The 25,698-nt window shown below is 34.8% G+C and overlaps 1 protein-coding gene across 1 annotated transcript in view; it reads left to right on the top strand.

Annotated features, from left to right (window-relative positions):
* The window catches only part of FBXL17 (F-box and leucine rich repeat protein 17), a 533,333-nt gene that overhangs the window by 367,948 nt on the left and 139,687 nt on the right, over nucleotides 1-25,698 (top strand). The window contains exon 7 of the mRNA XM_055298027.2: nucleotides 3,228-3,304. Within this exon, the coding sequence (XP_055154002.1) occupies nucleotides 3,228-3,304 (77 nt within the window). The remainder of the gene's footprint in view (nucleotides 1-3,227; nucleotides 3,305-25,698) is intronic.

Here is a 25,698-nt window from a genome sequence, read left to right as displayed (position 1 = left end):
CTCCTTATGTTGTCATACATGAAGTGGGAAATCTTTGAACCTACTGATCCATAGAGAATGGCCATGTGATATTCTGAGCTTTGCCTATAGGAGTGATGGGGACAAGGGGTTGGGGAAGAATAGGAATAATTTGAATTCTAGATTCTGAGTTTAGAGACTCATGGCTTGCTCCTACAGACCAAACTAATTCATCACTATGATTAATGAATATTCTTCTATGTAGTATCTGTAAGAAAGGTGATGAAGAAGTAAACATTTTAAATGTAGTCTTTGGTTCTATCACTCTCCTTCTCACTTCAAGATTATCACTTTGCACACATTTCTCTCTTTTATTGGTATCAGTTTATAAAAACCTCTTAACTTGCTGTACCTGTAGTCCATACTAAGATTTATGACTTTGTTTTTTGCGTACATTCTATACAGTGAGCTGAGAATTGCTCTGATTTTAATACACTAAAGGTTATGACTAGAGCCAAGATTCTTTGTAAAACAGTGGAATTATTTAAAGTAAGTATGTTCACAGACTTGTGTTATGTACTACTTGTAAACATGTTATAGAATGGACTCAAAGTTTCAGGAGAAAAGGATAGTCACCACCCACAATCTCGTCATGAACTGCTATCACCACATGCTGCCAGGGAAACGCGACATAGGTGGATTATGAGACTTTAGACACTAGCCGGGAACATGAGGTGGTATTCCATTTCCACCAATTTGTAGTAATGGGATAATACAAACCACTTCCATTTTCAATTCTTAAAACAACACCTACTTTATTTACCTATTTCAACCACTAAATTTTGTGTCTCAATATATATGACGTTTATGTCCTTTATTTACCTATTTCAACCACTAAATTTTGTGTCTCAATATATATGACGTTTCTGTCCAAACACAGAATTTGGGGTTTCTCTTTTCAAATGTAAAATCCATAACAGATATAAAATTAATATTTTGCTACAAGTTTTCCAAGGAGTATGGTTTTGTCTCCATGAATTTTTACTTCAGGAATAATTTTATGTTGTACGTGACTTTTAGCACACTGGCTGTGATCAGGGTAATTAAAAGTATTTGGAAAACCTTGTTTACCTGAACTTTCAAGAACAGCAAAAATCCTAGAGGATTCTTTATAAAAAGCAAATTGCTTTTCTCTTATATTTCTCCCTTTTTTATCTGAAAGACACTGCTCACTCTTAATCATGTGTTATCTCTTGGCCACTGTATTGCCTCCTGAGTATGCTAAATGATTTTATAATATGTATTCATAATTGTCTATACCTCTTGAACTTTTCTCTGTGAATAGCGGGGAAACCTGATGCTCATGACCTTTTATCAGTTTTTAGGACAATCTTTATCCAGTGATTGATCATCTTATTTTATATAAATGTTGGTTCTTGTTGCCTATGTACTAACATTTGACTTGGTTTGTACAGTGAAGTCAATTTGTGTCATTTGCTATTTGTAGTCATCTGTATGTCTTTAATGTTCATATGTGCTTATAGCATATTTAATGTGAAATCAAGTACAAGGAAGATAAATAGGATATTGCACTTGTTTAGAGCATAATCAAATATAAATCAGGCATTTTGAATTATTCAAATAGAGCATGAGAACAAACTACAATTAATGATTTTTGGTGGCCACGCAAAATATTGGATCTGTTAGTTTTTTTGGTAGGCAATGGAGGAGGACAGTGAGATGTATATTTGATTTGACAGAAAGCCATCATATTATTTTTTAATGATTTAGGATATTACAGTCATCTAGGGCCTTTATTTGTACTCTTGGCATGTAAAAATAGTTTTTACCATATAAAATGTTGTTATTGTTGGTATTGTTTCATTTCTGTTTTTATTCCTTTTTAAATGAATTTATTTAAATGTTATGTTAAAACCAAATGACTTGGAATTAGGCTTTAAAATTTCCCTCACAACCTGTATCAGTCATAATTGCATTGTGTTGCTGTTTTAAGTTTCCTGTTTTAGACATGGAAAAGTTTATCCATTTTTTTATAGATCTTTTTTTAATAGGGGAAGATAAAGAATGTTTATTCGGTTATTCTGAGGAAATTTGAAATGTTTATCATTCCATTAAAACAAAATTCCATAAAAAATTTTTAAAAGACATATGTGTCTTCTCTATAACTAATTTAACCTTCAATAATGAATTATGTGAAGTAAAATTGTATAAAATTTCCTGACATTTTATGAAGATTCCTACAAATAAGCCAGACAGCAAATAAAATATAGGAAAGACAGAGATGGATACTGAGTAATTTTTTGATAGATTATGCACACAGGTATCAAATTACTTGATCCTTACTTCCTAGAAAAGGTTAATGACTCTTTTTGCTTTTACCCTTTTACTTAACTGTTATTTATAAAGATTAAAAGAGGGACTGCATTGAAGGGTGCATTTGCCTGTGTGTCTGTATGACTGCACAAATTTTTCTGATATTATAGGAAACTGAGCCACGAAATGGATAATATTGTTAATCATTACTTTTAAAGTTCATTCGATTCTGTATACAACTTCCACTAGGCCTATTAGAGCAGAGTGCACCATTAAAAAAAAATTTAACCTAAATGAAACCAGAAAAGACAGTCTTACATATCTATATCTATACTGTTAAAATGGCCTAAACCTTTACAACAAATTATTTACAATATTAAGAATAAGATACTTTAAAAGATTTTAAAGTTATGTGTGTATATTTTCTTTCATTTTTAATCTGTAAAATTATAGCTTTTTAGAATATATTTGATATTATGTTGAATAAAATTTTGCAAAAAATACTATTTCAGTGCTACCTAATTCCATCATTAATAATTGAACCATGAGCATATAACCATCTACCTGTAATAATGATCTATCTATATTCTACAGTTCTATTATAATAAATTATTTAATTATATAAATAATATATATTCATTAAATAGCATATGTTTACTAGTCTTTTATTACCAAATGTAACATGACTCTTATGGGACTATTTCTTTCTAAGCTCTTTGGTTTTAAAAGATGCACTAGTCATAAATATATTTAAATAAAGTCATTTAGGTATGACGGCACTTGACCTTAAAGCAGGGAATATAATACCTTTCCTGAAACACCATTAAAGAAGCTGTGGCATTCACCAAATTCTGACCTCTTCCTGTTATATTCAAACCCTTGCTAATTTAACTTGGAACGCATTAGTATAACTCACCACTTTTTGTATGTTTCAGGTGTGTGGAGGTCATTGCAAAGGAAGGACAAAACCTGAAAGAGCTGTATTTGGTGTCCTGTAAAATCACAGATTATGGTAGGTAATGAACCATTTTCCTAATCCTAAGAATAAAAAGATACAAAATCATTGAAAGTTTTTAAAAAGAAATCAAGAACTATATCATAGAGACTGTCTATCGTCATTTATGCTCATTCTGACCATATCAAAAAATAAAAATAAAAAAATTATGAGCTAAGAACCAGAGTAAAATGAATATGCATATTACTTCATTGCCACATGCAATCACACACACGCACACATGTACGTTTGCACACACAGACACACTCACACAAAATTAAAAAGTATAGCTAAAAGAGGTATACAATGAAAATAAGTTTAACAATAAAATGTTGAGCATAATAAATATAACTAAGAAAATTATTACATTGAGTTTATTTGCTTAATGTAATATCATGTCAAAGGCATATCTACTGACATTCTAAATGCCAAACTTCTTAACACTTTAAATTCTGAAAAGCCTTGGAAATGTCCATTTGTGGATGTAGGAAGTAAAGTGTATACATTTATATGCAACATTTTAAATTATCTCACTTTTCAATATTCTTTTAAAGTGGTGAAAAGCAAGTTGTTTTCTACAGTTATGAAAAATATGAAGTCATATTGTCGCAGTAATAAAGAAAAATAACTCTTCCTTTTTTGTTTAATTTTATAAATTTTTTCGTAACTGTTTGCGTATTTAATCTAATTACAGAGTTTTAACCAGAAAATATATTAGGCTTTATAAGAGAATGAAATGGTTTTCTTTTATTTTCTCTAACTTTTTGATTTTTTCATTTAAATTTGAGAATATTCTTTCTACCTTGAGGGAAGTTAATAATCTATTAAAGTTTTTATTGTTAGCCCTGACATATAATAATAAATGACTCCAGTCCTAGGATGTCACACTGACCATCTGCCATGGATGGGAGAGCTGTCTTTTATTAGCTACTAAATTCATCTTTTTGAAAAACTTTACTAAACTCTACTGAAGCTATAATTTTAAAAATAATCTAATTTTTTTTTTACATTTAGAAACACACCTAATTTCAGTTTATTTTGGAGAATATGTCTTATTCATAATGTTTCTGGGTTGTGAGTTTTTTCCTAATTTTGCCTTGTAAAAGTAGTGTTTTGATATATTTTTCTTTACTTACATTGTTTGTTTTCTGGTTTGGCAATTAGATTGCTACTTAGACATGGTTAACTCTCTAAAACTTCTTATGTCTTGCATTGTCTAGGCCCTAAAGAGTTCTCCCTGACCAACACATGGCATATTGAGAGAGTGAGAGTAAGAGAGAGAGAGAGGGAGAGTGTGTGTGTGTGTATGTGTGTATTATGTATGTATATTGTATATATACCCATGTAGATTTGTTAATTAACTAATACTTTCATTTGTTCATTTGAAACTTGTCATTACCTACTCTTCTGGTCATTTTGTATATTTCCCCCTTTTAGCTAATAGCCAGGAGTTATGGATAGTAAATCCCTTATAATGAACTCTTCTGAGATTCTGCAGTGTAAAATGTTGCTAAAGTCACACTTTATTCTGAAGGCATAGAGATACTTTGTGTCATAACAAAGGCAGTACCCAGCACCTACTATTAAGTTATCAGGTACAAAATGAAATGTTCCAGAAGATAATTGAGAAGGTAAAAAGCTCTGGAGTTGAGACAGATCTGAGATCAAGTTCTGTCTTTGTTCTTTGACCTTAGGGAAGTTCCTTCACATATAGGACACTCCATTTCCTCAGTTGTAAAATGAGGAATTAATGTCTGACTTCATGCTTCTGTATGTATCTGGTACCTAACCTGGTGAGTAGCACAGTGTACACTGTTAGTAAGTGTTATTTTTCTACAGGAGTGGGATGGAAACAAGATTCACTTAAAATTTTTCTGCCACCTCTCCTTTCCTAAGTCTTGGAAGAGGTTTATGTTAAAAACCTTACCAATATGGTTTACATTTATTTGTGTCTCTGAATTATTTTAGTTCAGTGTTTCTCAATCCTGTCTGCACGTTAGACTATCTGAAGAGTTTCTAAAACATATTGACATATAAGCCTCACCTAAAACTAGTCAAATTAGAATTTCTATGAAATGGGCCCCAACCAGTCATTTTGTAAAACTTGCCTAAATGAAGATAATATTAGGCAAAGTTGACAACTGATCTTGTCCGTTTGAGCATAATCGGAAGTGAAAATTTTGTGGTCTTTCCTCTCCATTGTGATGAGAAATTGATCATGATTTTTCTTGCACCTCAGTCCCTCCAGCTCTCAAGCTCTCTGCCCCATCTTATCTTCCTTCTTCAGTAGGATTTCAAGTATTCAAAAGGTTCATGGTGAAAGTCTTTGCATCTGTTGATTCTGTTCTCCAAAATGTTGGGGCACAATTGAGGAAGAGAGGGAAAGGTTGATAGGTTATGAGATCGTACTACAATAGCTATTTGATGATAAAATTAAACAAATTACTGAAAGCTCATCTCATCTTTTCACCCACTACAATGCCAATGCTATATGAGTAATTTTTGTCAAAGAGGCAGCAAAAAGATTATTCATTGTAACCAGAGAAACAGCGTGTTATTGAAGGTAACTGCTGTGCTGGAGAGACTGTGTCCCCCCTACCCTATTGTTACAAATTCTAAGAAAGAAAAACAGATGCCCTTTTCCTTCTTTGACTGGACGAGTAGAAACATATTCTATAGGACTTTTTGATTATTGAAGCTACTTACAAATTGTAAAATTTGATGTACATCTTGATACAGTGGGAAATTCATCCTTTAAGAGACTACCCCGTGATTCTGCCTCCTATTGCTTTACTCGTATTCAAGCTGGTGAGTCTGTTTTTGGCCTCCTCTTTCTATGGTGGTGGGTATGTATATTCTTTTAGTACAGTATACTGAGGTTTTTGATTTTTTTTACAGGCTTCATTGATTCAGAAACAGCTCCTCACCTGGCATATCATTTGTAATTTTTGTCAGGATTCTCACAGGTGTTGAATGTAGTATTATAGTACTTTGTAACACCTGGCCAGGCTGTTACAGAGTTATGTTTATTTTAATTGATATATGATATAGTTGTCATAAAGAAAACGATCATGCTAATAGACTTCTTACTCCCCAAATTGAACATAGATCTTTATGGTAAAGGGTAGCAATTATAAACAAATCAGTAATTCAGACACAGTTAAACAGAAAATACAGTCTTGGGAAATTGCTCCCTAAAGAGAAATATAATATTGTCATTCCTATATCACCAAACAAATGTATGTCATTGGCAGTGTTGTGGAAAAAAAATCAAACTTAGGTGTTAGAGAGTTCGGTTAAAATTCCAGCTTTGCCACTTACTTTCTTTGTAACCTAAAGCAAGTTACTTAACTTCCTGGTTTTGCCATCTGTTAATCCACATGATGATACATTCCACATACGTTAGTGAAAATCAATATAAAACACTCGTGGAGTGCCTGGTGGCATAGTTGACACTCACTGATTGGCAGTTCTTATCATACAGAATCTTCTTTCTCTCTCCCTCTGAAGAAGAATTAGCCCTTCTCCTCTTCCAAGTGTGGCTTTTCTGTTTGTGGAAATCATTATTTAGAAATTAGACCTGCATTAGTCTATACCTGCCTACTTGATCTCCAGAGCTAAGCTAGCTAAACAAGATTATTAGTAGGCAATAGAAAAAGATACAGCAAAAAGTCTAAAACCTTTCATTTGCCTTCCTGTCTTAGATTTATCACCTGTCTCTCCTTTGTGCTACTTTCATTTTATGTGGATAATTTTCTCATTGCTCCCCTTGTGCTTTTCTCTGTTCCTGGAACAATTTGTCAGCAAATACTTCCCAACCTACTTTTTTGCTCAATTTTCTTTTGAAAATTTACTTCCTTCAAGGCCGGGCATAGTGGCTCATGCCTGTAATCTCAGCACTGTGGGAGGCTGAGGCAGGTGGATCACCTGAGGTCAGGAGTATGAGACCAGCCTGACTGACACGGTGAAACCCCGTCTCTACTAAAAATACAAAATTAGCTGGGCATGGTGGCGCATGCCTGTAATCCCAGCTACTCGGGAGGCTGAGGCAGGAAAATTGCTTGAACCTGAGAGGCAGAGGTAGCAGTGAGCTGAGATCATGCCATTGCACTCCAGCCTGGGCGACAAAAGCGAAACTCTGTCTCAAAAAAAAAAAAAAAAAGAAAAAAGATAATTTACTTCCTTCAGGAAAATGTATACTTGGGATTAAGAGGAAGACAAGAAGGAGAAATCAACCTGTATCCCTCAGGCCTATGGAGGAAGTGATCTTTCTCTTGGGCCACACAGCACTTCATATGGTGTAATAAATGGGATGGATGAATAAAGCGCTTATCTCCATTAGTGCCTCCACAGTGAATATTACCATTGTGACCCTTGTGTTGGGGGGCAGTTGTAAAATGACCCAGGTTTCTTTCTGAGTTATCACATTGTTTTTTCACTTTAGCACTCTTGTGGGCCCTAGAAATACACTCTAGAGATATCTTTTTGTTTCCATTTTAAAGTAGTGAAATAATCTTTAATTAAAGAGGACTGTAAACACTCAAACACTGACATTGTTGTTTGGGGGCATACAGGTCACTGACAACCCACAGGCTCACTCAGTACCACTCTACATCCTTCTGTGTGGTTTCCACAGACCCATGGACTGCTCTCCTGAGGCTGTCTTTGGCTGCCCTGTATTCTTGATTGCAGTACTGATCTGGGACTTTTTAACATAACCGTGTGGCTTGACAAAACTCTTGAATTGCTCTGGGCAAAAGGTCTTCCAAGTCAAGGAGGTCACTTTGTCCATGATTATGATTGGAGATGTCATTTTACTTGGGCTGCCATATGTCAGACATGATAAAAAAAATTTCATTCTGTCAAACGTAATATTCTGTCAAAAGATATTGAGTCAGCACCCACTGTGTGCTGGGCCATGTGCTAGATACAGATGTTTAGTTTCTGCATTCCTAAAGGGATAATGCTGGTAGGATCCAGAGGACAGGCTAGCCTGCTTATTAAAAAAAAAAAAAAAAAAAAAAAAAAAAAAAAAAAAAAAAAAAAAAAAAAGAATGCATCTTCTTTTCCAGACAAGAATAGCAGGGAGTGGCCTGGTGACATTTTTCATTGTTTTGGTGTAACCCACGCCTCACCCCAGCCTTGTTAACCTTCTGATACTATTGGAAGATTAAAAGGTTATACCTTCTCTACCTCTCCTTGGGATACCAACCCTTTTAAGCTGTTAGTTAACCCAAATTAGGATCTGGGCTACATCATCAAAGTAAATACACTCATGAAACAAAAGAAACCCCAGCAAGCATTCTGGGTTACCGTGGTATCCCTTTTGTTGCCAGACTAGCACTGAAATTATTCAAGAAAAAAATTTCTATACCCAAAATAATTTTGCTCTTTATTATATCATTTTATGTTTTATGTTATTAGGTATGCATTACATGGAATGATCTCCCATTTTAAATGAAATTCCTGGTTTTTTTTTTCATTTTATATTTTGTTTCATTTTTAAATAGTATTTTAAACTGCTCTAAGATTGCTAGGTAAGATTCCACTCCTTTTGTCAGCAGGAATAAATCTAATAGTTGTAAGGTGATAGAGAAGAATGTTAGAAAAGACATTTGTAAATCAAAAAGGATGTCCTAATGTTTACTGTTGATTGTTCACACTTTTTTTCCATTCTGTTATTTAAATTAGGTAACTTTTATTGTTTCTAACAAAGTAGTACTAAATTGCTAAATCTGTGCTTGCAAATTTCCCTTGTTTTTATGTTCATCTTAAAAGTTATTTGTCTCCGTTTCTAAATTTTGTTTTATTCCTGGAGTTCCCCATTACCAGATTTATATTCCTACTGTTACATTTAGCAGGTGTTATGTTCTTTTTCTTAGTAATGTGATATGGTTTGGCCGTGTCTCCACCCAAATCTCATCTTAAATTGTAGCTCCCATAATTTCTATGTCTTGTAGGAGAGACCCAATGGGAGACAGTTGAATCATAATGGCAGTTTCTCCTATACTGTTCTCGTGGTAGTGAATAAGTCTCATGAGATCTGATGGTTTTATAAGAGGTTTCCCCTGTTCATTTGGCTCTCATTCTCTCTTGCCTGCTGACATGTAAGATATGCCTTTTGCCTTCCCCCATGATTGTGAGGCCTCCCCAGCCACATGGAACTGCGAGTCCGTTAAGCCTCTCTTTCTTTATAAATTACCTAGTCTGGGGTATGTCTTTATCAGCAGCATGAAAGTGGACTAATATATAATGGAAATGATTTTTCACCCAAAAGTTGGTATTTAATTATTAAGCTTTTCTCCTTTCTCCTTTGCTCTACAGCAAAGAAATTGTTGACATTCTTTCCTATTGCCTAGGTCATCCCAAGACTGCAGCTAAGTAACCTTGAAATAGAAGACTGAGCAGTGACAACTCTTATCACTGTGTCTTGCTAGAATAGACTACAAATGTCAAATCTATTGAGAAGGACTTCTTAAAACATCCGTTCAAGAAAATACCACCACAACCAATTCAAAGATTAACTCTAGCTTTACATTTAATCATTTTTTTTAAATTAAGAAACATTCTAGCCTTCATTTAAAAGACAAATGAACCTGTTTTTATGTGCTTACCCCTTAACTTTCTTACCCTTTAAGGTACATGTATGTTGTTGTTCCAAATTAGTTTTTAAGCTAAATAATAAATTTACATATTTAACTATTAACTGAAATATTAACTTTTTATCTTTTCTTTCCTCAATTCCTGTTAGCATTTCTGAAATATATTGTCTAATTTTTAACTAGCTATTTTTAACATTAGTCTTTGAAACAGTCTGCTATAGGTATAGGAAATTAGTCCCAAATCATATAAAGCATCATTTTTCACAAAGTTCCTATCTTTAACCCTCATTGCATAGTACCCTTGGATATGCAGACTAAGCATTGTTTTCTAAGTACTATCTAAAGGTATATATATACATATATATATGTATAGAATTATTATTGATGATTATCAGTATTATATCACTGATGGATAGTTCTAAATGGAGCTGGAATGAATACCAAGATAATTGCAATAATGCTAGACTTCCAGTATGCCAAACAAGAAATGACTTCCTAATGTTTAAAACTTCTTGAAAATAGATATCTTGAGTGGTAGTGAGTTCTCTATTACGAGAACTATTCAAGCAGAGATAGTATCTGAGGGAGGATGTGGAAAGATGGAAGCATTGGGTAGAAAATCAGCCTATATGATCTCTAAATTCCTTTCTAATCCTGGGGTTCATTCTAGACTGTTTTTTAATTTTTCTTTCATTCAGCAAATATTTACTCTGTGTGTGCATGCTACTGGCAGGGTGCTGTGGAAAATACAGAGATGGATGGGAAGTACTCTTGTGTTGAGAAAGAAGATGTAAGCCATGTAAAGTTTTCTACCTATGACATGTTGGGGCTGAAGAGAGGACAGAATCATCATAGACTGCAATATTTGGGGAAGGATTTGTGGAAGAGGAGACATGGGAGAACAGAGAGGAGAAGGAAGGGCATTTGAGGTAGAACAACCCTTGGAAAGGCTCAGAGCAAGAACAGGTGTCTGAATGGATGCTTTTGTATTCGTTCGTTATTCTAAAGAAAGAACAGAAATCATCCAAAGTGATTACATGCAAACACGGACAAATTTTTGAAGAAACCTTATGAAAATATTCTAGTTGAAAATTCAGGGTAAGTTCCAATTTTTGTTGTGACTTTTCCTGTCTTATTCAGCATTCCCATGGTAACAACTTCCATTAACATATATTATGTGAAAGGAAATGTTACTTTGGGTTATCACTACTAATCAAGTATCCAATTAAATTAGAAATAAGTCAAATAACAAACTTTCATAACAATAATAATAAAGATAAAATAGATAAAATGTATTGGATGTTTTCTGTGGGCGTTATTCATTTAATTTTATTAGTATTCCACTTTAGGTAGGTACTTTTTTTCTTTCTTTTTTTTTTTTCTTTTTTTTTTTTTTTTTTTTTTTTTGAGCTGGAGTTTCACTCTTGTTGCCCAGACTGGAGTGCAATGGTGCGATCTGGGCTGACACAACCTCTGCCTCCCAGGTTCAAGCAATTCTCCTGCCTCAGCCTCCCTAGTAGCTGGGATTACAGGCATGTGCCACCACGCCCGGCTAATTTTGTATTTTTAGTAGAGACAGGGTTTTTCCACGTTGGTCAGGCTGGTCTCGAACTCCCGACCTGCCTTGGCCTCCCAGAGTGCTGGGATTACAGGCATGAGCCACCGTGCCCGGCCAGGTAGATACTATTATTATTCAAGCTGTAGACATGGAAACTGAGACCTGGATAGCTTCAGGTTTACATAATTTGTGAGTAACACTATAGTATGCATTCAATATTAAGTCAGTGTCTTGCATAATCCCTCAGAGGTCAGTGATGTGTTGTATTTATTATTAGCAACACTTTTTTTTTTCCAGTAGGATTTTTCCAGATGTCAGAGCCTTAAAAATATAACTAAATCCAGACAGCCATATTTGTTAATCTGCATATGAGAAAACAATGTCATAAAGCAGCTACCCCATGAGATCTAATTATATTCTTCTAGAACTTAATAGGTTTAATTTACTTATTCACTATAACTTTGCCATGCTGATACCAAATGTAAGTTGCGTGCCATGATTAAGTGTTCTGTAGCTGAAAGGGGGACATTGTTACTGATATTCAGTATGTATTGATATATTCAACAAATACTTTCTTAAAATGATTTCAAAAGTGTATATAATTCTTGAGTTAAAATTTTTCTCAATCCTCTTTTAAAATTATTATAACTAACTTATGAAAGTAGTATTACCTATTTTCAATAGATGAGGAAGCTGAGGCCTGACAGGTTTTAATCAATTTGCAAAACAAAAACTAAAATTTCCCCATTGCAGATGACTTCTCAAATTTCTCTGCTTTTCATATAAGAATTATTTCTTTATTTAAGTAGTAATTTTAAAGCAATTTAAGACAACATTCAATGAGATACTTTCATAGTAGCTTTAAAGTGCAGATATTTCTAGAGATACATAATTTTACTATTTCTAGAAATGTAAGCAATTGCTTTCTTGAATTCCTTTCTTAACCCTACACTCAGAAGTTCTCAGGCCTCAGTGTTATCATTCACCCTCAGTTGCCCGTTAACTTTTTTCTTTTTTTTTTTTTGAGGTAGAGTCTCACTCTGTTGCCCAGGCTAGAGTGCAGTGGCGAGATCTTAACTCACTGCGACCTCCACCTCCCAGGTTCCAGTGATTCTCCTGCTTCAGCCTCCCCAGTAGTTGGGATTACAGGCACGTACCACCATGACCGGCTAATTTTTTTTTTTTTTTTTTTTGTTTTTTTAATAGAGACAGGGTTTCACAATGTTGGCCAGGCTGGTCTCGGACTCCTGACCTCAAGTGACCTGCATGCCTTGGCCTCCCAAAGTGCTGGAATTACAGGCATGAGCCAGGGTGCCCCATTAACTTTCTTCTCCTGAGAGAGCCTCTCCGAGAATGTTCTCTGAGAAGTAAAAAATCAAATCCCTCTTCAGTGTGTCTTTGTGTTCTACCTACTTTGTTCTCTTTAGCTTTAGTGTTCCTTATTTTCTGAGATACAATGAAAAGTAGGAGCAAAAAGGGAGAAAAAGCCCAAGAGCTGCATCCCTTTCTTCTAAAGTATCAAACCATATCTCTTCTATTCCCAAGTGCTCTCTTATGGTTTTACCTGCTCTTCAAGATAATTTTGTCCTCACCAGCTGATGTTGGACTAAATCTACTTCACTACTTACTAATTAGCCTACTAATGTTAGACACGTAGCACATGATTTATTTTGAAGAAAAACAAAAATAAAAACAAACATGTCCCAACTTTCCTATTTAGAAAGTGAGAGTAACACTCAAAACACAATATAAATTTAACATTAAAATAATTCATTATATTGTATGTTTATCACAGATTAAAGTCACATTCTTGTATCCACGAACATTGGCATAGTTAAGCCTCTCCAGAAGGTCTTTCCCTCTTCATCTCCTAGCTGGACTTCCTTAGATAAATATCAACTTTCCAGTTTACCTGAGTTCAATTTATTTAGGAAAGGCAGGAATAGTACATAATTGTTTTCCTTTATTTTCCGGTTTTTAAAATATTCAGTGGTTTTACATCATCCCATAAAGGTGATCAATGAAGAACTGTTGTTGTTTAATTATCATTTTAAACTCAATGATCCATTGCAATTTTTTTAATTGATGCTCAAATTGCCATATTTTTGATAGTGGAAGCTTCTTCATTTGATTCCTGTTTTCTTTTGACATGGACTCATTATGTCAAGATACACCAGGCTCTTCTTATGCATGTTATGGTAGAGACATGGGATAATCCATTTTTCTAAAGAACCCTGCCTCCTTTGATTGAATTTTTCTAAGTCTGCTACATCCCGAATCTTACGTCACTGTATTTTATGTCTTTTATTCCTCCAGCTTAAAACCTAGTATATTCCTCATCACAGGTCCAGCCTTCTCATTACAACTCAGCAAAGTCAGCCCCTACCCCACAGGTTTTAAAGCATCCTCATTCAAGGACTAAAAGCTTGTAGTTTCTTGTATTCAATACTCACTTAATCCCCAGACACATTTTCTACTTTTGGAGAAGTTGGAGGTGGGACTTGGGAAGAAGTAATTTTACATTTTAGCTAGTCCATCAACTTGCTGGGGATTACCTTCTGATTTTGTTTGTCTCAAATTTTCTGCATTTGTTTTAAGTATTGAAAATAGACCCCTTGGACCCAGCCATTTGGAAATAAATAGAAAAGTGTTCAAAACTGTATGGTATTACATTCATGGGCTTTCAAACTTCTTTGTCCTGCAGTGAGAAATCCATTTGGCATTTAAAGTGCTTGTTGGACTCTCAGTAGATTAATTTTGTCACTTAATACAATGACCAGAAGTTTGAAAAATACTAGTCTAGTTCAACTTCTCTCTCAATATATAAGTAAGAACTGGATCTGTCAGTGAGTGACCTGCTAGAGGGTAGAAAACCGGTAGATTTCCTTGGTACAAAATGGACACTATTCTCGAGGTAGAAGGTACCAGCCTTCTCAGGCTCATCAGATCCCACATGTTGATCTTATTAGCTATAAAATCAGGGGTTAATATTCCTTCCATCTCATATTTTTGGGAGGCAAAGAACCAGACAGATTGATGATTTCACTGTAGGATAGATATTAAATGGAACTTTCTCCTTAGGCAAAAAGACTGTTTTGTTCATCTAATTTCCTAATTAAGTAAATCAAACTTACTTTTAACTTAAATATTAAGCTGTTAATTTTCACCCTTATCCTAAAACATTCCCTTGGGCTTGTAAAGACTCAATCACCTAGAATTTATCTGTCAAATGTGTTTCTTCCCTTGGGTTTATCTGCATGACATTAAATAAATACTTTGAACTTTTCAACTTTTCAAATAATTGTGTTGAGTTGACATGGCTGATCCAGCCTCCGTGCCTCTGTGCGCTGTGTATGCCAAGTGACTGAAAGTGACTTGGCTTTCATTGAAAATGACTGAGTGCAGGCAGAGAAAAGATTTTTAAAAACTAAAAATTAGGAATAAACAAAGAAAATTCACTCCATCTTCAGGAAGTTATGGTACGTTTCTATTTACCATATATATATATATATATACACACACACACATATACACACATATATATATATGAAAAAAGCAAAACTGTATATATATATATATATATATATAGTACAGGGAGCAACTCACGACCAAGCTGCATATATATATATATATGATTTTCAAATGAACTATGTTCATACTGATATAATACATGTTGCCTGCCAAAATACTTTCATATGGTAAATAATTCTTAGAAGCAGAGAAAAAAAATTGTGTGGAAAACTAGCTATGTACTCTTTGATGATTGATACTTGTGTATTTTTAATAATCTCTATTTCTTTCGTAGGTTAAATTTCCCTTTTTTTTCTTCCTACTTACTATCTCTTTCCTCACATATGGCTCTAGGAGCCTCTCCAAGAAAGCAGTTTGCTTTGAAGATATTTTATTTCCGCTCATAAAGGATTCTTCTGTTCTACTATTAGAAATAAAATCACAATAAAATCCTAATAGGATCCAATCCCTTCCTTGCCCTTTGTATGTTTGGAAATCTCTCCGAAGTCAACCTTATGAAGTCAGATGTGGAGGTTTGAAGTCCAGAGATGTGTCTCTGGTGTTCTGAGGAGCAGGCACTTGTACAGGGAGCAACTCACAACCAAGCTGCGCGCATCCAGAATGATATTTTCTGAATATACTCGAAGACGGTATATTTGAAACTTTAAATTATTTCTATCTTATAGTAACCAATTAACTTTTAATGAATAATACATATTATTACACACATATATATTATAGTAGCACACCTATATATGTGCATCAATAATAAATAAGATTTAAGCTGCCAATTTTGGACAGCAATAAGGAACTTAAAATTTCTGCTGTACAAAATAAATGAAGAGTTTGAAATTTAATCAGTCCTATTTTATGTTGAGGCAAATGTACTTGGGCTTTTTTCTGAGAATCATCCCTTCTGTTCTGGTTTACATAAGAAATTGGGTGAAATCCTCTAAAGCATTCGTTTTCAACTTTGCCATTATAACACACCTTGCATTCAAGGTTTGCAAATGATTAACTTTCAAAAAAATTATAAATTGGAACAGATTAAGTGATATCTTCTTTTAACTCTCTTGGACCCTGACAAAATTTTAAGTGCTAGAAACAGGGATGAGGGTATCAAGCATGTTGATATTTGCACATGATTTCTGGTTTCTTTGTTGTCACAGCTTTTGATGCTTGTACTTACTAGTGTATGATTTATTAGTTATTTACATGCCTGTGAAGTGTATTATTGTTATAAAGTCTAGTCCCTTATTCCCCTAATGCATATTCCCCCCACGTTTCTGTCACATTCTTGTTTTCCACAATATTTTGGGGCTACAGAAAATTCAGGGAATGCGCATGAATATGTGCCTCACATTTAAACATTATCCATCACATTCATCATTCGGTGGAGGAAATGCTGATTCTAGAGCTGGAGGAGGTCCTTGAGGACAAATAGGACACCAAACAGCACAAACCTGATGACGCTCTCACATACTCTACATTATGTGGAAAGGTACAGCCTTTCTATCGTTATGCTGTCTTTTGCATGAAGCTCATGCTTCATCTTCGTTCCTAGACTTCATTTGAAATCTACTCTCTCAGATTTATGAAAAAATATACTTTTTAAATATTGTTCAAAAGTGTGGTCTTGATATTAATAGCCTACATACCATATACTTTTAAATTAGTTGTTTTAAGATACGGCATTTAACTTAGAAACCTACTATAATTTCCCAAGTTTTTCTGGTAATGGGAAGGTCCTTTAAAACATTTTTTACGTGCAGTGGGCTCTACGAATATTTACTTTTTTTTTTTCACCTTTAAGAAACCGGTTGAAAATTGTAGAATTAGACTTTGAAGCTGTGTAGTATATTTTTGGACTATTACAAATCTATCTAAATCTACAACTTGCTAGGAAAGATCGGATCCCTTCCAGCTTGTGATTGTAATAGATGATTTGTGTGGACTCTAGTCTGTCTCACAAATGCATTTAGTATTTTCTGAACTGAGCTTCTGTTGTGTGCCAGGCAGGTTTCTAACTGTGCGTGTTCAGTCCACTGATTGACTGACTGAGAGCCAAATTATTCTCGCTAACACATACTCAATTCCCAACTACTACAGAAAAGATGGACTCCAGGGCCAAAATTGGACCCTCACTAACAAAGCTTGCTTTCTGCCAGTAGTCATACTTACACAGTGAATGAAAATTCAGTGACCTATATTCTTCCATTTAAATCCTTAAAATTTTAAATTAAAACTTTGTCAACAGTAATTTTAACCACACTGAGGCAAAAAGAGCGTTCCCTGCAATCTGGCAGCACTAAATATAATTTATAACTATCAAAAATCCGTTTTCTCTGCATAACTTTTAAGAACGCTCCTGATGTCTTCAAAATTCCATGCAATTTTCTTTAAAAGTTGGTTTGGAATGCCACTGTGCATCTTGAAGCCCACATACAGTGAGTTAAATTACAGCAATAGCATATTTCTCAAGCACCATATAGTTGCAAATCCTTTATCCTGAAGTACATAGTAAAGGATTTTCTCCTTGAACAGTGAAGAAAGTTGAACTTTGGGGTTGTTTCAATTTAACACATGATGTGCTGCACACTTAAAGCTGTGTTTTGACTTCCTACTTTTTCTTCTTTATTCATCCCTGCTTCCCGTAAAAAGAGCTAAGTATGTCACACTGATTATAAAACTGGATCCACATTATCACTGTTTTCAAAGCATCATATCCCTGCACTGGCTAATGTAAGTACTTCCTTTTCAGTAGGTTAATCTAAATGCAGAATAGAAGGCTGTTTATTCTCACAATCATTTCTATCACTTCATCATAACCACTACTGTTCTTCCCTGTGTAAATGGCATCACTATTCACCTTTTTACTTTGCCAAAACTTTGATCTCCCTGATGCTTCACTTTCTTTCTACCTTTCATCACATCCATTTGCAAGCCTGGTCAATTCTATCCTCAAAATATATTTAAGTAGAGCCAAATCCACTGATAACTGTGCTAACCACTTAACTGTATCCCCTATTTGTCTTCTTCCTATCTTATAATCTATTTATCACAGAGTGGCTTCAATGAACATTCTACAATTTTTTTGAATGAATTAAAATGCTATTTAAATTAATTTTTTTATGACTTTAGCAATATGGTGTTTATCCTGGGTTACATATAGACCTAAAATCAAAAGAGACATTAAAATTTAAACTTTCTGGTGCCTTGCCTCCCATTTAGTTTAGATTCTACTAAATATTTAGACATTTAGCCACCATAGGCCACCCTTGGCACAGTGTGCTCAGCAAGACAAGAGCCTTAGCTTGCCAGAGGGCAGTGTCAGGCAGTCAGCTTCTGTAGGAGACCTTGTGGTAGTCCCATGTCACGGTTCACCCAGCAGTCAGGAGGCTCTTCTTTCACCCACCAGATGAAGGCTCAAGTATAAGGAGATAACATCCACATAGCATAGATACAGGCATTACCCTGGCTTAGAAGCTTCAAGCCCTCACCACCTAATATGTCTTGGAACAGTCAACAGGCATAGCTTCTAGAATTGCCACACGTTGTAAGTCCAGTTATATCAATGATTGCATTCAGGTAATCGAAAGCAATGGTGTCCCCATCGGGTATTTATAGTTCTCTCAAACCAGACAGATGCTATTTATCAATCGGGGTCATTGTTACAATAAGCAATCATAGTTGCTTATAATAACATGGTTAAAATACCATTTTAGAATTGCCAGAGAACAGATCTGGGAAGCTAACCAAAGGTCAGATTTTCATGGAAAAGGTTTCTTAGCTCTTACCCACTGTAGGAATTTTTAAATCAGCTTCAGATTTGACTTTAAATGTAAAAATGATTCTATATGTATTAGATGGCAGATATTTAACCACCATCCATACCACATTTTTTATTTCCTCTTCCCAGCATGCTTTTTAAGAGAACATTTATTATACTCCTAAAATTGAGACAGAGGAGGTAGGGCATATGAAAAGATTACAGTGCTGTTTCTGAAATCCTCCCTTCTGGCCTCTGGACCAGCCAGTCCTGGCCTCATCTTGGACTCTGATACTTTACTTATCGTCCAGACATAGCCACAGGAATAAATACCATTAGATTCCTATTTTATTTTTGCATAAGGGAGAAAAACCTAGCTAATACGAGGCAGCAAAATCACCCAGAATCTTGCTTGTGCCTATTCAGTCTGGTCTCCAAATGACAGAGCAAAACAGGAAAAAAAAAAAAAAAAAAAAAGTCATTGAAAATTTGACACTCTAGCAATTTGCTTTGCTACTATTGGGAACACTGGCAGACAGGCACTCAGTATCCCCTAACCAGCGTAGAGTGTTCTTGGCAAAAAGTTGTCAGTTTTGCAAACATCTTTTAAAACAAGTATGTCTATTATCTAATTTCTTAGGGTTGGGGGAATGAGGAATCAGAATGGAAGCTTCCTAGCTAATATGAATATTTATGGGAAAATATTGCAAGAATGTATTATATAATATGCTACAAATTCTGTCTAGAAGTATTTCCCACTAGTTTGATTATTGGTTCTGAGATTATGAAGAAGTTTCAGTGGTATCCTATAGAATTTGGCTAAAAATTTTTCAAGCTTCAGAGCTATAGGAGCTGTGAGAAAATGCTGATTCCTCTGAAGCCTCCATTTTCATTCAGAAGAAAACTGAGGCCTAGTTTTTCCCAGCTCTAGAACCAGAAGTAAGCTGTCCTCGATCCCAGGCTGGAGTACTTTCCCTCCCATTGCTTAACTATGGCACTTTTTCCTCCTCTTTGCCCAGGAACTTTTCTGTGAGACAACCAGACCTTTACTCAGTAGTAGAGGGGGTAGAAAATATGAGTATTTTCCAATTAAATCATGTTATATGATAATGGAATATTATTTTATTTCTATGATGTAATGATTTTAGAAATATTTTTATTAATTTCTTGCATATGCTTTTTCAAAACAGATACAATTTCTTACCTAATTATTTAGATTAAGTAGGATTACATTATTACTTTTTATCAAAAAATGGAGAAAATAGTGTTCATTAACTGAAACGTATGAGGCTTTCACACACAAATATCTGTTAAAATATCAAACCATATTTTAGTTTACCCAGGTTCTTGAATAATATTTAATTGGGTATACAATTTAGGAATTAAATTTTTTGTGTGTATTTTGAAGATATTATCCCACTGTCTTCTGGCTTGCATTATGTTGAAAGAGCTGCCAATCATTATTCCTTTGTTAGTAATTGTCTTTTTTCTTTGCTTGCAATATCTTCTTTTTACTTTTAATGTTCCGCAGCTTTTCTGTTATATCTCTTCCTATGTGTTTCTTTTTATTTATCATGTTCAGAATTTACAGATCTTCCTCAACCCAAGGACTCAGTTCTTTAATTAATTTGGGGAAAGTTTCAATTCTTATTTTCTCAAACATTGCCTTTTTCCCATTATCTCTATTCTGGACATTTAGCCATATATTAGACCTTCTCATGCTATGTTTTTAATCTATTAATCTCTCTTTTATTTTCTCCATCCCTATGCTATAATGTGTGTTATTTTCACATCTACTTAGAATTTGCTAATTTTTCCATCAGCCCTGTCCAATTTACTCTGTAAGCTATCTGTTGCATTTTTAATTTCAGTGATCATCTTTGTACTTTCTGGAGATTATGATTCTTTTTCATAAGTCTGCTTTGTCTTTTTTATAGTAACATGTTACTTGCTCATGTTTTTAGTTCTCTTTCTATTTCACAGTTTGAATATACTTTTACTACATTTATGTCTGATAATCCAAAGTCTGAAGTCCTTTAGGGTTTTAGTCTTTTCCTTCTTCTTTTTGCTGGCTCTCATTCATAGTGAGTTGGGTTTTTTGTTTGTTTTGTTTTTAATTGTGAACTTCTATTTGATCTTTATCTATGGGAACCCACTGTGACCTGTGTTAATGGATGTGCCTTCAAAGATCTGTGTTTGGTCCACCAGGAACTCTGGTACACTACCGGTTTGGACTACTTTCAGTTTATTTCTTGGGCAGGGGTTTCTAAGAGCAGAAAAAAGGGTAACTCACACTCCGTGTTCATGTGGTTGGCCTGTGACTTTGATTCTCAGAGGAGATATTTTTTCCCCTTATCCCACATGGCCATTAAATTCAAAAGGCCACAAATATTAGCAAGCTTCCTCAAGGTAGCTGTGGCATTCATACTTAATTTTTGGGTCCTTAACTTTTTACATTTACTTTATTTAAACAACTTTATGCATTATAAAATTCATGCATTTTAAGTGTACATTTCAATTATTTTAGTAAATTTGCAGAGTTGTGAAATCATCACAATTCAGTTTTAAAATTTTCTTTCACTCCATTAAGATCCTCTTCTCTGTTTACAGTTAATCACTGTTCCTGTTCAATCTCAGGCAACTAATAATTCACTGTCTATATAGATTAGTCTTTTCTGAACATTTTGTATAAAGGGAATCAAACAAGATGTGGTCTTCTGCATCTACCTTCTTTTTCTTAGTAAGTTTCTTGGGATTCATCTATGTTGTGGCATGTATTAGTATTTTGAGATTTGTCTTTTTTGTGGAATGTATTAGTATTTTATCCTTTTTATTGCTAAATAGTATTCCATTTTATGGCTATACCACTTTTTTTCATCCTTTCACCAGTTGATGGACATTTGGGTTATTTCTACTTTTTCACTATTATAAATAATGCTGCTGTGAACATTCTCATTCAAGTCTTTGATTTGAACACGTGTTCTCATTTATCTTAGATAGATACCTGGGAAAAGTATTACTGAGTAGCATCATAAGTTTTTTCTTACTTTCTTACTAAGTCGTTTATGTATTTTAAAGAATGCTTATTGTATTTTATCCAGCATTTCTATCTCTATTGAAGTGGGAAAAAAGTTTGGCAAATCTGGAGCACAAGAGTTATTGAAAGAGAAGGGGTTTTTTTGTTTGTTTTAAATCTATAAGAGACGGCTGGGCATAGTAGCTCATGCCTGTAATCCCAGCATTTTGGGAGGCCGAGGTAGGTGGAAAACCTGAGGTCAGGATTTCAAGACCAGCCTGACCGACAGGTGAAACCCCGTCTCTACTAAAAATACAAAAAAAAAAAAAATTAGCTGGGCGTGGTGGTGTGTGCCAGTAATCCCAGCTACTCAGGAGGCTGAGGGAGGAGAATCCCTTGAACCCGGGAGGCGGAGGTTGCGGTGAGCTGAGATCGCACCATTGCACTCCAACCTGGGTGACAAGTGAAACTCCATCTCAAAAAAAAAAAAAAAATCTACAAGAGAAATTTACAATTTGAAATTTATGTCATTTGAAAATATTCACTTGCAAGGTAATGATCATATTTTTGCATCTCTTTTTTTAATTTTTAGTTATTAGAATCATCAAGGTTCTTTAATAGCACAAGAGGAAAAATTTCAATAGGATGTTTAAAGTATTAGCCCAGGAATTTTTTTTTTTAATTCTGGAATGTCAGAAACTAACCTTAAGAAACTGATTTTCTGGCTGGGCACGGTGGCTCACGCCTGTAATCCCAACACTTTGGGAGGCCCAGGTGGGCGGATCACAAGGTCAGGAGATCGAGACCATCTTGGCTAACACGGTGAGACCCCGTCTCTACTAGAAATACGGAAAATTAGCCAGGCGTGGTGGCAGGTGCCTGTAGTCCCAGCTAATTGGGAGGCTGAAGCAGGAGAATGGCTTGAACCCAGGAGGCGGAGCTTGCAGTGAGCCGAGATAGCGCCACTGCACTCCATAGCGCCACTGCACTCCAGCCTGGGGGCGATGGAGTGCAACTCTGTCTCAAAAAAAAAAAAAAAAAGCACTAATTTTCCTTCTGCATTTTCAGCCAAATAAATATATTTTTAATTTACTCAATTATTTAAATACAGAGTACTTAAATTCTACCTTTATTATTGTGATAATTAAAGACATTTTAAATGATGAAGCAATTTAATTAGGGATTAATTCCATTTTGCAGACATGGTTTTTACTTGTGCTTTCACTAAAAACATAAAAATATTCACACATGTCATTCTTATTTCTCTGTTTGGGGTTTTCCTTTCCCTAAGTTGTATCAAAACTATTGAGTAGTTGAAGGTGTTTTATATATATATATATATAAATTACACAGCGAGCAAAGTCTACTACCACATGTGAAGATAATTTTTCTTCTTTTTACCTTTAGGTTATTTAGGGCTTTGAGGTCAACATTTTAGTATTATTAGTTGCTTTACAGTTTTATATTTGCAGATCATTTTAATGAATAAGTGCACAGCTATTTTATAATTTCCTGTGTACATTGAAGTTAAAGGGAGCACAGGTGTGTTTAAATGTTTATAATCTATGAGCACTTAGGATTCAAGGGCTTCTGCTGTATTCTACTTCACTAGCCAAATGCATTGAAATAATTTATTGTGCTATGTTCCTCTTTTTCTTTTCAACAAAATCATTTTTGCAAGATCTTCTTAAATGGATGTTGTTTTCATTCATCGAAAATTTCAAGAACAGAAGGTTGATTTAAATGCTTTTAACCAATCATTTAACATTAATGCACTGAACATTGTGGAGATGCTGAAAGCAATTTGAGGTTCTGGCATATGATACTCTCTAGTGAGATTTTATTGTCTTGAGATTCTGGCGTATCTATCTTAATAGAAAGTTGAAGATAGAGTTTTTATTCAGTGTATGGATTACATTAGTATAGGATGTTATGAAATTTATTTTTCCATCAAGTATATGTATTAAATTTTTGCAGTAATCAGATATCTATTGTCATATGTAAAATATTGTTATTGCTAAAGAACAGACTTGATTTTCCTTGGTAGAGTCTGAAACGAACAAACAGAAAAGGTGATTAACATGCAGCTCTAAATAGAATTCAGTTTTTTATAGTAGTGCTGCAAGGAACCTGTCTTCATCTTCTCCCTCCGTACTTTTCATTACCAAGTGTACCCACATTTTCTATTTTCACCCTTGCCTGGTGAAGTCTTAGCAGTATGCGTATACGAAGCTTCTGGTTAGACCGGAAGTCAGCTCATCTTCAGGGTTGCCAGGGTGATGTTGTTATTGATATTATTATTCACATATGCATGCATACAACAATAAAAACAATACAGCTTTCATTTATACAGCTTACTAGACACAGCAAATCTAGAAGGGAGGAGGCATTATCCCATTTTACAGATAAGAAAACAGGAATCCAGGGAAGTTAAGCAAATTGCCCAAGATTATACATCTAGAAGTAAAACTCATTCACATAACCTCTATTCCCAGGATATCCTGACTTTTTGGTTAGGGAGGATTTCCTAGTTTCTACCCACCTTGTCTTTCTTTCCTTTCATTATCGCCTTTCTACTTGTTCTTAATTGGTGTGTCCATTTGTTTCTTTGCCTTGAATGTGGTATATGAATGCATCTCCATGTCAGACTGTTGAATAGATCACACTTAAGCACCAAAGAACATGTGTATTCACTTATCCCTTCATTCAATCAACCAGTAAGTGTTTTTTGAGTATTTATTATGTGTAAAGTCCTATATTTGGAGGAGCATAAAGATAAAGATAGACCTGCCTCCTTTTGCTTATATCCTGTTTGAAAGCAAGGTCTGAGTTGTGTCTGTGTTTGTGTGTGTATGTGTGTGTGTGTGCATGTGTTGTTTAGAAATATGAGAATGAAGGGAAGAATTGCAAGAAGCAGCTAAATGAGTTGAAAGTGGTGGGGCTTTGGGAATGTGGAGGCATACAGCATGAGACTGCTAGTTGTAGTATTTGACTTCAGAAATTTGTGTGTGTGTGTGTGGTGTGTGTGTGTGTGTGTTTCTGACAAAAGTAAAAAAAAAAGTAAATTTCAAAAAAAGCATCCCACACTTTAGTAGAACGGCAACGATATAGGTCCAATTTTAGATATTTCAGAAACGTAAGAGTCTTGCATGGCTAGTGCCTAAGATATGGAGGGTAAAAGGCATAATGCTCTCAGTCAACAGGTATTTGTCGAAGACTTAGGCCTAGTATATGCCTATCGCTGTGCTAGATACTGCATACACAAAGATAAAATATCATTATTCTTATCTTCATCCTACTCACTCTATCTCAAACTAACCTGGGGTGCAATAGACCTATATAACATAATATGACAGGTGGAATATATGATGATATTCATCTACCAGATACCTGGAAAGTGTAGACAAGGTCCTCCCAAGTCACCTGCAGCTGGCGCTGATGGCAAGGAGAGATCGCCAGCAGACATGGAGGGAAATGGGCAGGAGCACTGCTCAAGCTTGGACTGATTGGAAAGGGCATGGTATTCGCCTTCAGTATTTAGACTATATGGTGGAGAATTATCTGAGATGAGAGTGGAAAGGGGGTTTGGAGTAAGGTGTTTTCAAGCTTTAACTCTGAGTTTAGACTCTATGCTATAAATGTTAGTAGTTATTGGAGATGTTTGAAGAGGCAAATGTCAAGTCAAATTTATCTTGCAATGATAGAACTTTAGCAATGGAGGATGGATGGCACTGGGAAGAGCTTCATGAAGAAACCAACAATAAGGAAGATATTAAAGTACTTGAGGATGACAAATTTCAGGTTTCTCAGGTTTTTGCTTTTGACTTTCTGACCTCAAAAATTTTATATACATATATGTTGAAATCTGGTATTCTAGTGACACCTTATCAGTGTCACTGTATATATTTAGAATTTATATTTATATATTAGAAATTATATTCAGAATATATATATTTA

Source organism: Symphalangus syndactylus, chromosome 11 (genome assembly GCF_028878055.3).
Source record: "Symphalangus syndactylus isolate Jambi chromosome 11, NHGRI_mSymSyn1-v2.1_pri, whole genome shotgun sequence".
NCBI lineage: Eukaryota > Metazoa > Chordata > Mammalia > Primates > Hylobatidae > Symphalangus > Symphalangus syndactylus.
Note: the sequence above shows the minus strand (reverse complement) of the source record. Positions and strands in the feature narration are given on the sequence as shown.